Source organism: Pipistrellus hanaki, assembly GCF_964339955.1.
Source record: "Pipistrellus hanaki genome assembly, chromosome: 3".
NCBI classification, from domain to species: Eukaryota; Metazoa; Chordata; class Mammalia; order Chiroptera; family Vespertilionidae; genus Pipistrellus; species Pipistrellus hanaki.
Window position 1 is genome coordinate 129,497,355 of NC_140505.1, and position 15,862 is coordinate 129,513,216.

Sequence of the window (15,862 nt, forward strand, 5' to 3'; positions counted from 1 at the left end):
TGATTCAGATACTAAATTAGCAAAAAGGAATTTTAAGCAGTGATTGTAACTAAGCTTAATGGAATAGAAGAAAATGTGTTTGTAAAAGAAAAAAAATTAAATATAAAATCTCAGCAAAGATATGGACATTATTAAAAAAAAAAAACAACTAAATGGAAATTCTAGAATTGAAGACAATTTTAGATATAAAACTTTAAAATTTTAAAAAATTACTGGGTGACATAACAGAACTTGAAGATACACCAATAGATACCATCCAATCTAAAGAACAGAAAAAAACGAATTAAAAGAGAATCGGGAACTTATGGAGAGGGTGGAGCAGAAAAATAATAATATAATGGTCCAAAACTTGCCAAACTTGGTAAAAAAAGAAAAAAAGAAAAAGAAAACCATAAATGTATAGGTTCAAGAAGCTCAGCAATCTTAATCAAGGTAGATAATGAGAAAACCATACCTAGGTCATCAAAGTCACATAGCCATAAACCAAAAATAAAAGTAGCTTCAAAGGTAACCAAGGAAAAACAAGAGTTACATGTACGATAACAGTGATTAAATGACCTGTGACTTCTAATCAAAATCTCCAGGGGCAATAAGTCAGTTCAATATCTCTAAAGTGCTAGAAAAAATAAAAATGACAATCTAGAACTTTATATCCAATGAAACTCTCTCTCCAGAATGAAAGCAAAATAAAGACATTTTTAGATAAAAACAATTTTTAAGTGAATCCATGAATAGATGTGTACAATAAGAAATGATTCAGGCTAAAGGGAAAGACAGATGAAAACTTGAAAGTTTAGGAAGAAATGCAGAGAATGAAAAATGGTCTATATCTGAATGCAAATTACTTTTTCTCTTAATAAAAAAAATACATAGGACTGTAGCAAGCAAAAGTTATGACGTTATCTTGTAGAGTTTATAATGTGTGCAGTTATAATACTTAGGACAACTATAGTATAGAGGATGGGGATGGGTGATAAATGGAATTATACAGTTGAAGGTTCCACATTTCTGAGCTAACATTAAATTATTAAAATATATAAAGTAAGGAGACCAATAAAAGAGGAAGGGGGGAGTGGAAAGAGATTAACCAAATAATTTATATGCATATATGCATAACCCATGGACACAGACAATAGTTCATTGAAGGCCTGGGTGAGGGGTGGGGAGAGCATGAGAGCGGAGTGGAGAAGGTCAATGGGGGAGAAGAGGGGGACATCTGTAATACTTTCAACAATAAAGATAAATTAAAAAAAAAACATCATTTAAATAAAAGTTGGTAGAAATATCTAAAAGGGTTAAAAAGCACTTGCCTCTGGGAGAGCCAAATTCAGGGACATGGGAGTAGGGCAGAAGATTGCTGATTTTCATTATAAGCTATGTATAGGACACCATCCGACTTCTTAAATTCTGCACATGGGTCACTCTGATAAATCTACTAATTAAATTTGGTGATTGACTGTATGATCTTAAATGTCACATTCATTCAAGATTCTAGGCAGTTAAGTTACCTTTACATTAGCAGCGCCACTAAATTCAATGACATGAATAAAAACTAACAATCACTGGTAAATTATGAGTTTACTCGGGGAAATAGGGCATGGCATATTAGAAGCAGGAAGGCATGCCCCATTCCTTTGTGGAGAACCAAAGGTCCCTGTGTTCAGTAGCAGCAATGTGTGTTGGTGGTTTTAAAATGAAAAATTTAAAATTTTAAATGCATTCCTTAAAACGTAATGTCCCTTCCAAAAGGCATCACAACTATTCCTTTATTTCATTGCATCCCATGCTTGATGCATTCTAACATATTAAAATTTGGCAGTTCTTTTCAGAGAATTTGAGCAAAGAATGAATGATAGCTACTTTCATAGGAAAATAGGAAAGTTATTTAAAATAAGTAAGCAAATTGTTAGAACAGGGGCAATGATTAACTCCAAGGGAAACACTCTTATCTGGAACTGTTTCTAAAGTGCCAACTCTTCTCTAATCAGGGGCACCATGGCAGGAATCCCAGGAATGCTCCTGAGACTGGCTTTGGGCTTCCTGCTCTGGGTTTACCTCGGAAGCCAAAGAGATTTGGTGAAGTGGGCCCAGGAAGCAACAGGCACCAGGGGCCACTCCTTGAGGGGCCAACTCTGTCTCTAGCTTCTGTAGGAGAGAGCTGTGAAAATAAGAAGAATTTTAGCTGCTGATAAAAAATAGAGTAATTTCCCTTCTCAACCCTTTCATCTGAGACACACAACGTGTTTTGAAGGGTGAGTGGAGATCCAGTCTTTTGGAAGTTGAATGTCACCCAAATCCAAAGAGAGGGTGCAAACTAGACTTGACCCTGCTGCTGATGGAGGTTACACGTATATCCGTGACCTCTGCATATTGCCCCCGAAGCAGCCAGTATTTCTTCCAGAATGCAGCCAGGCTTGAGCAAGTATTGAGCACCTACTGTGTGCTTATGGCTCCACTAGGCACCATGCAGGGTACATTGAATTAAGATAAGGACTCATGTGAACACCCAGTTGGGACTACTGGCAACCCAGCAGTCCGATCCCCAGCTTTCTTCAGTGACTGCCCACCAACTGCCTCTTCTTTCAAGTTCTGTCACACAGTGAGCTCAGCTTGGCACAGGGCCTGGCACAAAGTTAAATGCCTGGTACTTAACACATGTGAGTTACTGCTTTTTTACATTACGTGGAGTCATATCACGAGAAGACTCTCCTGACCACCCCCCGTAATGGTAGCCTTCCCCCAGCCTTCACTCTCTACCCCCTTACCTTATGCTTACTTTTCTTATCTTACTGAATGGCTTGATCCTCTGTGCTAGTGGTTCTCAACCTTTCTAATGCTTCGACCCTTTAATATAGTTCCTCATCTTGTGGTGACTCCCAATCATAAAATTATTTTTGTTGCTACTTCATAACTATAATTTTGCTACTGTTATGAATCGTAATATAAATATTTGTGTTTTCCGATGGCCTTATGCAACCCTGATAGCGGTTCTCAACCTGTGGGTTGTGACATTAGGAAGGTTGAGAACCGCTGCTGTAGAGCCTAAGACAATAGGAAAACACAGACATTTACATTACGATTCATAACAGTAGCAAAATTATAGTTATGAAGTAGCAACGAAAATAATGTTATGGTTGGGGGTCACCACAACATGAGGAACTGTATTAAAGGGTCGAGGCATCAGAAAGATTGAGAACCACTGCCCTATGCCATTGTCTTTCTCTTCCCACTAGAGTGGTGCACGGGCAATGAGGAACCAACAGGGAAGGAATGGGAAGAGGAGGTAATAAGGATTTATTAATAAGAATTTACTTTTAAATTCTGTAGAGAATTTAAAAAATAATCTTTAAACTTACCCCCCAAAATATTCCTGCTTTATCACCACATACCACTAACTCAGAGAAAAATGCCTCGGTGCCCTACCAAAGCAGACGGCTTCCCACCACACTGCCCTTACCAGAGGTCTCACCTGTTTTGTTCGCTGTTGTATCCCATTACCCAAATGTAAAAATTGTTACTGAAAGTATTTTCTTCAGTTTTTCATGTGTCTGATTTGTCCTCCCACATGGACATTCACATAAAGAGCATATCTTAATGTTCTGTGTGTGTGTGTGTGACTTGCATAGTGCCGAGTTGTGAGCACGTGGTAGACACTCAATCAATACTTGACCAGCTTCTTTAGGTTTGTTCCCACCTCCCAGAACTCGGGTGAGGAAAGGGTCCTCGCAGAAGTGGCCTCAATGGATAAGGGAGCCTAAGAAAATCGTGACGGGGCAGCGAGAGGCAAAGAACATGTGATGCCATTCCTCCCTCCTGCCCCGTGTTAGCAAATGGCAAGGACCCTGACCCCATCACCACCCTCCTCTGCCTACTTTAGAAACAGAGAGCCTGGGCCACACACAGAGCTAGCTCTCTGCATGTGTTGATTCATCTGATCTCTACTACCACCACATGGGAGGTACTGTTACTGCGCCTGTTCCACAGGCAGTGACACTGAGGCTTCAGGAGGTTATTCGTCTGGCCACGAATCAAGCTGGAGTCAAGTGGTCTCTCCCCAGAGTTCATGCTCTAAGAACACGGTGTTCTCAATACAGACACTCCTAATCAAATGTAAAACCAGAGGCCCTGGCCTGTGTTGCCAAGTAGTTAGAGTGTCAGCCCGCATGCCTAAGGGTTATGAGTTCCATTCCCAGTCAAGGACACATATCTGAGTTGTAGGTTTCATCCCTGCCCTAGGCAGGGCACATGAAGGAAGCAACCCATTGGTGTGTCTCTCTCACATCGATGTTTCTCTCCCCCTCTTTCTTTAAAAAAAATCAAAGGAAAGAATATCCTTGGGTACGGAATAAGTAAATAAATAACATAGGTAAGTCAGTTTTTAAAACCCACAAAACTGTAAGTTATTTCATTTCCCACAAATATCTTTAGAATCGAGAAATCAGAAGCAATGATTTAGCCCAAGATTCAGCTTAGTCCTTCTCCCACGGAATCAGTTTGAACCGGAAGGCAGACAGGTCAATGAACTCCAACAGCCTTTAACAAGCTCTTCTCACAGAACTGTGTGAACTACCTCACCTCGCTGCCTTTCGCAACACCACAGGGAAGAGCTTATCAGCCCCACGCTGCGGCCACAGAATCCAACACGCAGCTGGTTGTTGACTCCTACCTCATTCTGCCATCCAAGCCAAGTCCTAGGTGAACCCCAGATAGGAGGCGCTTACGCTCAACTATTGGAGTGAAATTAAATGAAATCTGGAGTTGATGCTTCATGGACCTGATGTGTCTCTAAGGCCCCTCCTATGAAGTCACTGTGAATAGGAGTCACCTCACGTGATCTTGAAGGAAACGAAATCTGATTTGAAGATGCACTAGTCTCTTTTCCAGGGTCTTCCTTCTGCTATACACACACACACACACACACACACACACACACACACACACCCCTCATCTCTTTCACGGTACCCTCTAACGTTGTATGCAATCCTCTCCATATCCAGCCTCCCTCCCTCCAAGCAGCTCTCCACCCGGACATTCCCCACCCCCACCCCTACCCAGTGTGTCCAGCTAGCACAGCTCCCCTTGTCTCTAGCAGGCAATGGGCTGGCGAACCCAGGGACTCGGAGAGGACTTCGGCCTGCTCCTGCTGCGCACACAGCTGCCCTGAACTCTGCCACACAGGAAATAAAGGCTTAAGGATAATTTTCAGAAACCTTCACCAACAGGACTGCCCCAGCCCAACACACCCGTCAGATTCACACAGACACCTGGGGAAGCCCTGAGCAGCGTATCCCAGTGCTCACCCATGGGTGCGTGCCTCCCAGGAGGAGCTCCCAGCCAAAGAAACTTAAAGAGCACTACCTTCGCCTTCCTAGTTGCACGTTAGCACAGCCAGGGTCCTGGAAAGCGCTGCAGCAAGGAAGATCCTTGGATTGTAATCCAGTGGGTCATAAGCTCATTTATGGGTCATGGGACTTTTATCCTCCACCCTCACCCCCCAGCATTTCCTGGGACCAGTTTTCCACAGAGCATGTGGGGGCATCTACCTTACAGAGCCCTTCGCCCCATTTTTAAATAGGTTTGAGATTTGAAGAACTACCTAGGTCTAGGACGTTCCAACTGGCTCTCGTAACATTTTCAGCCTAACGGACTCTTGGGTCCCTTAAAGAATTGTCACAGGCATTTTTTTAAAAGCACAATTTACAGGCAATATAATAGAGGAGAAGTAACCAGGATTTGTAGAAAAGCTGGTGTGGAGACCAGCTTTGCTACTTACTAGCTATGAGCCGAGGCAAGAAAACCTACATCCCAGAGCTCTTGGGAGGAATGAAACCTGGTGCTTAGAAATACTCCTCCCCACGTGGCCGTTGGAATAGGCTGTACAGATGCAATGCTCATTGGACCAGCCCAACCACACTGTGGTCTTGAACTGGGCCTGTGTCCACTTGTTCTCACTCACATTTTTATCGCAGTGCCACTTAACTGCATGCACCTGAGCACTTTTTATTAAGCAATGACAGGTTATCTGATCATAGGCCTTTTCTCTGATGGGTGTGAACGCTGACGATCATGGCAAACTATGTATGGCTCAGAACCGTCCTGAGTCACACCTTTTGGCAGGTTACTTTAGATACATTTAGGATATTCACTGCCCTCCAAAATATCACTTAAAATATCAATTAATCTAAAAGCTGCCTGGAGAAGAAAGGACACGTAGTCTAGAGCCAGACACATTTTAATCCAAGCTCTGCCACTTGTTTACCTATAGAACCTCAGCCTCCTCGTCTGTAAAATATGGACAATAGCGTGCCTATTTGGCAGCGCTTGTTAAAAGAGTGAGAGGCGTAAAATCAAATGTGTAATTAAATAAGTGAGTGTGTCAAGTGCAAAGAACACTCCGCAACGTTTGTAAGTGCTCAGCAATATGAACTCCCTCCTTTAGTTCACTTACACACCCCACCCCCCCCCAAAGGTAGAGCGTGAAGCTGGTTGGCAAACTCATGGCGAAAGCCTATAGGGAGATATCACTGGTCCTGGGCGAAGGATGTTATTATCTTGGGAACAAATGGTATATGGCAGATTTCAGAACTCCCAGGTAAAGTGACAAATTTTCAAATAAGATTTTTGTTCACTTCCCCCCCCCCCAAAAAAAAAACACCTCAAGTTCTTTCTACTAGTTATAAAAGTGATTGAGATGATTAAACAGAGCCCTGGTGGACTCAGCTGCACCTTCTCTTAAGAAGTCACCTAGGAGAGAGAGTGACTAGAAAACTTCTAGCAAATTGTTTGCAGGCCAGTGATGGTAAGGTTATATCCACTGCCCACCCTCCTCACAGGAATTCACGCCTGCTGCTTGAGTGGCGTGAGAGGAATGTGAGGGCAGCCACAGGGCAGCTAGTGTCTGAGTGCAGCCCACGCAGTGCCTGGAGCGGAACAGAGAACAGCAGGCTCAAAGTGTGGGCTCAGACACTTGGCAACTTACGGTGTGTGTGTGTGTGTGTGTGTGTGTGTGTGTGTGTGTGTAAATAGCTTGCAAAATGTTGAGCTTCCCTTCTTCCCACGGTAATTTCGTAAGGATGTTTTTATTGGCAAAGAACAACACCACCCAGGTACTAGAAATATCTGAAAACAGGTTTCCCCATTACTATTGATGTTCAGGTCTGGTTTCACTATCTATCTTTCATGGGGGAGGGAAAGGAGGGAATTTACAAGGGTGTTAATAACAAAATGGAGATGACTCAGGTGGGTCAGTAAGCTTGAAGACAGATCAATAGGAGTTATCCAGTATAAACTACAGAGAGAAAAAAAGATTGAAAAAATCAAATGAGATTCAGGGGCCTGTGTATAGTACTGAAGGCCTAACATTAGTATCTTTGCAGTCCTAGGAAGAAGAAAGAAAGATGTTGGTACAGAAAAATAAGTGTAAAGAAATAATAGCTGAAAACTTCTCAGATGTAATGAAAACAAATTTACAGATTCAAAAAGTTGAGCAAACCTTAATCAATGTAATCTCCAATAATATCATGCCCATACCCAGCCATATCATAACAAAAACTGCTGGAAACCAAAGGTAAAGAAAATATTTGTAGCTGGAGAAAAATTATATATTATATACAAGGGAGCAACGATTCAAATAACTATTTATCATCAGAAACCATGAAGGTAGTAAGACAGTAGGTCAAAAAAATTTAAGTGCTTGGAAAAAAGAACTTGGAACCAAAATTTCTAAATACACAATCATTCTTCAATACTTTGCCATTCCTCATACATTGGTAGATAAAAGTGAACAAAAATTAGCAAGAACATAGAAGACTTGAACAATAATGTCAATCAATTTGACCTAATTAGCATTTATAAACACTTTACTCAATAACTGAATGCACTATCTTGATGAATGGAGCACTCACAAGGTAAACCTTAATAAACGTAAAAGAATTAGCATCATACAAAGCATGTTCTCTGTCTATAATGGAATTAAACTAGAAATCAGTAGCAGAAAAATATATGAAAAATTCCAAAATATTTGGAAATTAAACAATGAACCTCCAGCAACCCATGATTCAAAAGAGGATGTCTCAAGGAAAACTAGAAAGCCTCTTGAACTGAAAGAAAATTAAAATATACCATACCAAAAACTGAGGGAGGCAGCTAAAAAACATACAGAGAGGGAAATGTACCACACTACATATTAAATCAGGAAACAAACAATTGTCTCAAATCAAGAACTCAAATCAAGCTTCTGCCTTTATAAACTACAAAAAAAAAAAAAAAAAAAAAAAAAAAAAAAAAAGAGCAAACTAAACCCAAGCAAGCAGAAGAAAATAATAAAAATAAGAAGTAAAAATCAGTGAAATGGAAAACAAGCCAAATTAAGAAAATCAATGAAACCAAAAGCTGCTTATTTGAAAAGATCAATAAAATTGGTAAATATCTAATGAGATTGATCAAAAAAAAAAAAAAGAAACAAATTACCTATATGAGGAACTGAAGAGAGGATATCACTATGGACTCCTCAGAGTCTTCAAACGCTAATAAATATTATGAACAACTCTATGCCCATAAATTTGAAATGGACTGATTTCTGGGGTGGGGAGTTGGGGGGGGGGGAACTACCAAAACTCACTTAAGGAGAAAGAGATAACATGTATGTATTGGATAAATTTAACTTGTGGTTAAGACTTTCCAACAAAGCAAACTACAAGCACAGATCATTTCACTGGTTAATTCTATCGAATTTTAAAGTAAGAAATAAATCCAAATGCCACAAAAATCTCACCTAGAGAATTTAAGAGGAGGGAACACTTTCCAACTAATTTTAAGAGCCTATATTTACCCTAATCCTAAAGCCGGGGCGGGGGGGGGGGGGGGGGGAGAGAAAGGCATATAAGAAAATTCTGAAAACTAATATTCTCATGAACATAGATGCAAAATCTTCAACTTAATTTTAGCAAATTGAATCCAGAAATTGATAAAAAGATAATACATCACAACGGTTTAGGCTGTCCTAGAAATACAAATCTGGTAAATATTCAAAAATTAAGTGAAGTAATCCACTATATTAACAAACAGGAGAAAAAAACTATGTGATCATAATATATACTGAAATAACATCTGACAAAATTCGACATCCATTCATGATAACAATTCTTATCAAACTAGGAATAGAAGAGAATATCCTTAAGCTGATAAAGGATATGGCAAAAAACAAAACAAAAAAACAACAAAAAAACTTACAGCTAACATCACACCTAATGATTAAAAAACTGAATTCTTACCCTTTAATATCAAGGACAAGGCAAGAATGTCTGCTCTCACTACTTCCTTATTCTCTGTTATATCCAAAGTCCTACCCAGTTCAATATGCAAGAAAAAAATTCCAGAAAGTATACAGTTTGGAAAGAAAGATACACAAGTGTTTCAATTTGCAAATGACATGACTATCAACACAGAACATTCTAAGTAATCTACAAAAAAAGTTCTTAAAGCTAATAAATGACTTCGGTAAGATTACAAGACCCAAACCCAATATATAAAAATCAGTAATATTTCCACTGGTTCTGAATAATTGGAACCTAAAATTGGGGGAAAGAGGGAGTATTAGTTATAATAGCTCAAAAAGAAATATGAAACATATAGGTATAAATATTAAAAATATTTGAAGACAGATCAATAGAAATTATCCAATATAAACAACAGAGAGAATGATTTTTCCAATCGTTTTTCTCTCTGTTGTTTATATTGGATAATTTCTATTGATCTGTCTTCAAATATTTTTTAATATTATACCTATATGTTTCATATTTCTCTTTGAAGGAAAACTAGCATCTTAGCAAAATTGAGTTTTCCAATCCATGAACATAGTATATCTCTCCATTTATTTAGATCTTCTTTGATTTCTTTCATCAGTGTTTTATAGATTTCAGCATACAAATCTTTTCTTGCAGATTACATCAGTTGAGGTTTGCTCAACTTTTTGAATCTGTAAATTTGTTCTCATTACATCTGGGAAGTTTTCAGCTATTATTTCTTTACATTTATTTTTTTTGTGTCAATGTCTTTCTTTCCTTTTCTTAGGACTGCAAAGATAGGGCTTCAATAATGTACACATCGCCCCCACCCCCTAACCATGGATGAATTTCACACACTGGACCTCTAGTTCATAAATAAGAAAACAGATCTCAACCTCTATCTCAAATCTTATACAAAATTAATTCAAAATGTATCACAGATCTAAATAAAATTTTTGTAAGAAAACAGTAGAAAAATGTTGAGAACTTAAATTAGGCAATATCTATATTTCTTAGATATAAAGTACAAACCACATAAGAAAATATGATAAATTGGACATCACTAAAATTTAAAACTTGGATATCACCAAAATTTTAAACTTTTGCTCTGGGAAAAACACCATGAAGAGTACATAAGCTATGAGCTGGAAGAAAATATTCACAAATCACATAACCAACAAAGCTCCTATATCCATAATATTTAAAGAATTCTATAAACTCAAATATAAGAACAACCCCATTTAAAAAAAACAAACAATTTTATTGATTTCATAGAGGAAGGGAGAGAGAGAGAGAGAAACATCAATGATCAGAGAGAATCATTGATCAGCTGCCTTCTGCATGCTCCACAACCTGGGCATGTGCCCTGACCAGGAATCAAACCATGACCTCCTGGTTCATAAGTAGATGCTGAACCACTGAGCCATGCTGGTCAGGCCCCGATTTTTTTAAATGGGCAAAAATTTAAAGAGATACTTCACCAAAGAAAATGTATGAATAGCAAACATGTACATGAAATAATACTCAACATCATTAGCCCTTAGGAAAATACAAATTAAAACATGATGAGACATATTAGACATAATATAAACATATTAGAATGGCCATGATAAAAAAAATTTTAACTGATAATACCAAGAACTGGTGATAAAGAAAAGCAATTAGATGTTTTATGCATTGCTAGTAGTAATGCAAAGTGAATGGCCACTCTAGAAATTTGGGCAATTTTTATAAAGTTAAATTTACACTTACAATATGTCTTGGCGGTCTTTAAGTATTAACCTAGAGAAATTAAAACTCTTAATTACACAAACACCTATTCATAAATATTTATAGAATCTCTTTATAATTGCCAAAAACTATTCTGTGTTATAAACATGCAACAGTCTTTCTCAGCAACAAAAAGAAATGAATTATTGATCAAAGACTTATGCTTAATGAAAGAAGCCACACTCAAAATGTTAAATACAATTGTCTCATTTATGTGACAATTCAAAAAAAGCAAAACTAGCTGGTGAGGCTCAACCAGCTGGTGCACTGAAAGATTGCTGGTTTAGTTCCTGGTCAGGTCACATGCCTGGGTTGCAGGCTCGATCCCTGGATCCCTGGATCATGCAGGAGGCAAGTGATTGATGTTTTTCTCCCTTCTCCTTCCTCCCTCTCTAAAAATTAATAAAACTATTTGGGGAGAAAAAAAACAGAACCATAGAAACAGGGCTCAGGGTGGGTGAGAGGTTTTAACACAAAGGGGAAGCATAAGAGAATGTTTCAGGGTGAGGATACTTTGTGTGCTGATCCTGGTAGTAATTAAACAACCATCCATTTGCCAAAACTATAAACAAGAAAAATAATTGAATTTTTCTGCTTATAAATTAATAATAAAAAAGAAAGCTGGAGTGACCATATTAATATCAGAAAATAGGACAAAAATCAATGAAAAACAAACAAGAATATAAATTTAATCAAAAGCTATTTCTTTAAAAGGTTAAAACTCTTGCCAGATTAATCAAGAAAAAAAAAGATACAAATTATTAACATCAAAAGGATCATCACTCTAGATGTTACAGACATTAAAAGTATAACAAGGAAATACAATGAACAACTTTAGGCCAGTGAATTGGATAACTTAGATAAAATGGACAAATTCATTGAAAGACATAAGCTGCCTCAGCCAATAACTACTGTAGATAACCTGAAAAGCCCCAAATCTACTAAAGAAATTAAACTGGAAGGGCGGATCTTCCTCTAAGAAAACTCCAGGCTTACCTGGCTGCACTGGTGAAACCTGCCAAAGATTTACAGAATAATACCAACTCTGCCCAAGCTCCTCTACCAAACAGAACGGAGGGAGCACTTCCCAGACCATTTAGTTAGTTCATACTTTTTAAAACATCAATGGAGAGCGGTGCTCTCTTCACTTACAAGGCCCCCAAATCGAAATCACTGCCCAGGAACTCCTCCAGCAGACCTGTATCCAGAGCCAGGTTTCCCAGGGTGTCGCTGGCCCCCTGAGCTGCAAAGACCAAGGGAAAATGTTGAGATTCATGAAGATTTCATAATGGCTAACAGCTAAAAACACTGATATGCTTGCACCCAAGAATTTCAAAGCAACTAAATGGCATAATGCACTAATTTTTCATTCAAATGTGTTCTTCAGAAATCTCTTTAGATGCCACCTTTTCCAGCAGCCTTCCCTGACTGCCCAAGGCTGGTTCGGTGCCCCCTTTATGCGTTTCCTTTCACACTATGTGCTCTGCCTCAGACACTATTACAATCATTTGCTTTTGTATTTGTTCATTTATCTAAAGCTTTTAAATGTAGGGACTGTGTCTTTCTTACTATAGTCGCAAGAATCTATAGTGTAAACTTTTTTATTGGATAGATGGATGGATGGTTGGACAAATTTTTCCAGTTGAGACCAATAAGTTCCATATCTTGCTTCACACTTTGTTAGACTTTTCAAAATGTAACACATTATTTCTGTCCTTTTTCTCAGTTCAAATAAATGAAAATAAACTCATCAGTTTATTCTGTTTATAATAAAAATGTTAGAATTGTAAAAGAATATAAAGTATAGGAATATACTATAGAGAAGACAAAACAATCTTTATTTGCAGATAACATGACTCCATACCAAACAAACTCAAGACAATTAGAAAGAATCAGGAAATTTAAGAATGATTGGCTAAAATTAAATATAAAAACTAACTATCAATACTTTCTTATACATAAAAAATACCAGTCAAGCACTTAAATACCACAAAAAAGAAAAGAAAATTCCATTCAAAATAATAAAAGCACAATTTATCTAAATGTGTATTTGGGGACTTTTTTTTTTTTTTTTAAATGTAAGGAAACTCTATGAAGGGTCATAAGAGATTTGAGCAAGTGGAAAGACATACCTTATTCTTTGACTAAATGACTCAAAATTGCAAAACTTCCCCTGTATATTATTTAGGACAACTACCAAACCTCTACATTCATTTTCTGAGAACTTTCCCCTTCTATTTGTATCATGTAACTTCTACAGGCACCTGAATCAGGGAGAACCAGTCCGTTGGTTGGCCAGGGGCCAATTCAATGATTTCTCCCAAGAATTTGAATTGATAGACTTTAAAGCTGATGGTTGGGATTAAATCATAGCTAAGGCAGAGGACTAGAGGGTAGTCTCAGTATTTCTGCCACATGTACCTAGTTCCTTCTTGATTTTTAACCCTTACTGGGACTGCTTGTTCCACTTTTGCTTTAATTTCATGACAAACTCTTTATATACCCAACTAGAGGCCCGGTGCATGAAATTCATGGGTCTGTGTGTGTGTGTGTGTGGGGGGGGGGGGGGGGGTAATCCATCAGCCCAGCCTGCACCCTCTCCAATCTGGGACCCCTGTGGGATAGGGCCTAAACCGGCAGTTGAACATCTCTCTCACAATCTGGAATTGTGTCTCCCAACCACTCGTCTGTCTGCCTGACTGCCCCTAACCACTTCTGCCTGCCTGCCTGATCACCCCCTAACCACCTCCCTGTCAGCCTGACTGATGCCTAACTGCTCCCCTGCTGGCCTGATCTCCCCTAACTGCCCTCCCCTGCCAGCCCAGTTGCCCCAACTCCCCTCCCTTGCTGGCCTGGTTGCCCCCAACTGCCCTCCCCTGCAAGCCTGATCACCCCTAACTGCCCTCCCCTGCAAGCCTGGTTGCCCATAACTGCCCTCCACTGCAGGCCTGTTTCCCCCCACCCCCAACTTCCCTCCTCTGCAGGCACAGTCGCCCCCAACTGCCCTCCCCAAGGGCATGATAGTCAATTGCATATTACCTCTTTATTATATAGAATATACTCTTTTGAATTGTTGTTATGTTACCTGAAATCAAATAATCCCCAAGTTAAAGTGTTCTGAAATTCTTCTGAAAAAAATAAATACCCAAGAATTGCCAGAAAAAAATTGTGGAAAGGAATGGGGATAAACGAGAACTGAGAAACACACAAATGGACACATCAAAGGAACACAAACAAGTCCAGGGCATTTCAAGAAACATTACACAAATATATAAGGACTTTTAACACATGATAAACATTTCCTTTCATCCCAGTGAGAAAAGACTGATTATTCAATAGAAGTTGTGTAGAAAATTTGTTAGATTTGGGAGAGAAAAGAAAGAAAAAATACCGGAACATTTTCCTGCTTCAACACCAAAATTCAGGGTAGATCAAATATTTCAACATGAATAAAGGAAACCATAGAAAGAAACCGTGAGTGAATATTCTTATGACCTGGAGATAAAGAAGGCTTTTCCTGGCATGGCATGAAAACCACAACTATAAAGAAAGAGATTGATAAATTTCACCTTATACAATTTTTAAGGGGGGAAAGGACTTTTAAAATTTTATTTTAAAATAATGTTTAACTTAAAGAGAAGTCACAAGAGGACTTATCCCCTTCACTCAAATTCGCCAATTATTAACATTATTGGGGGAATTTTCAGGTGCAGTTAAATATGTAATTCTTCAATTCTCTATCCCCCACACCAAAATCCCTCCCATAGTCCAATGCCTTGTGTTCCCAGGGGCAAGGTACCTTCCCATTCTGCTCACTGCCCTAGTCACAGGAAGGCCATTTTATGCTTACCTTTTGGCTTGCTATCTCATCCACGGTCATTAAAATAAAAATGTTTAAATCCTGAACACCTCCCAAATGGGAAATTCTTATGGGTACCAGAGACAGGTAGAAGGAAGGAAGGAAAAAAAAAAAGGAGGGAAGGAAAAGAGAAGAGAGATCATCAATTCCATTCTGTGGCATGTACCAAGAGGGAAATAAAAGATATTCCTAAAAGCTGGGATGGTCAAAAACGACCTTATAGTGGAGTATAGTTTTTGAGCTAGACTTGGAAGAAAGGATAGGATGGAGATGGACAGGCCAAGACTCTTTCATTGATTCAGCCAACATTTATTAGGCATCTACCATGTGCCGAGCACCGTACAAGATTCTGAGGACACAGAAGAGAGATGGGGGGGAGAGGGGGAAACAAGATCCCTTAGGGGGCCTGAATTATAAGGGAGGAAAAGATGGCAACAGCGGGGTCCGGGGCGGATATTCATGGCTATGAAAACAATAAAGAAACGGGATTTATCCAACAGTGATGAAAATAAAATGGAGTGGTATGAGGGAGTGGGGGCCGAGCTCTTTTGGATGTGGAGGCCTTGCTCAGAAAGCAGTCAGCCATGTAACTACGGGGCAATGGCAAGGGCAAGAGCCTGGGGCTGGACCGTGCAGGCCAAGCTCAGCATGTTTGAGAAGCAATCATTCCAGCTTGGCCAGAGCACATGAGCGCAGGGAGGTGGGAGGAGAGGGTCAGAGCAAGGGAAAGCCTTTGGAAGGTGACGTGATGTGCTTTCCGTTGTTAAAATGTTACTCTGGTGGCTCTGTGGGAAAGGACTGTACAGGGACAAGAGCAGAAGAAAGGAGATGAAGTCGAGCACAATCGCTGCTGTCCAGGGGCATTCAGTAATGAGTGCGCACTCTGAGCCGAGCAAAAGGATGAGCACTTCCCCTGTATTTCCTCATACTCCTCCCAGCAGCCCTCGGA

General features: G+C 39.3%; 1 protein-coding gene across 1 annotated transcript in view; it reads right to left on the reverse strand.

Annotated features, from left to right (window-relative positions):
* Positions 1-15,862, reverse strand: part of MYRFL (myelin regulatory factor like) — a 103,731-nt gene that overhangs the window by 68,623 nt on the left and 19,246 nt on the right. The window contains exon 2 of the mRNA XM_084878931.1: positions 12,207-12,297. Within this exon, the coding sequence (XP_084735057.1) occupies positions 12,207-12,297 (91 nt within the window). The remainder of the gene's footprint in view (positions 1-12,206; positions 12,298-15,862) is intronic.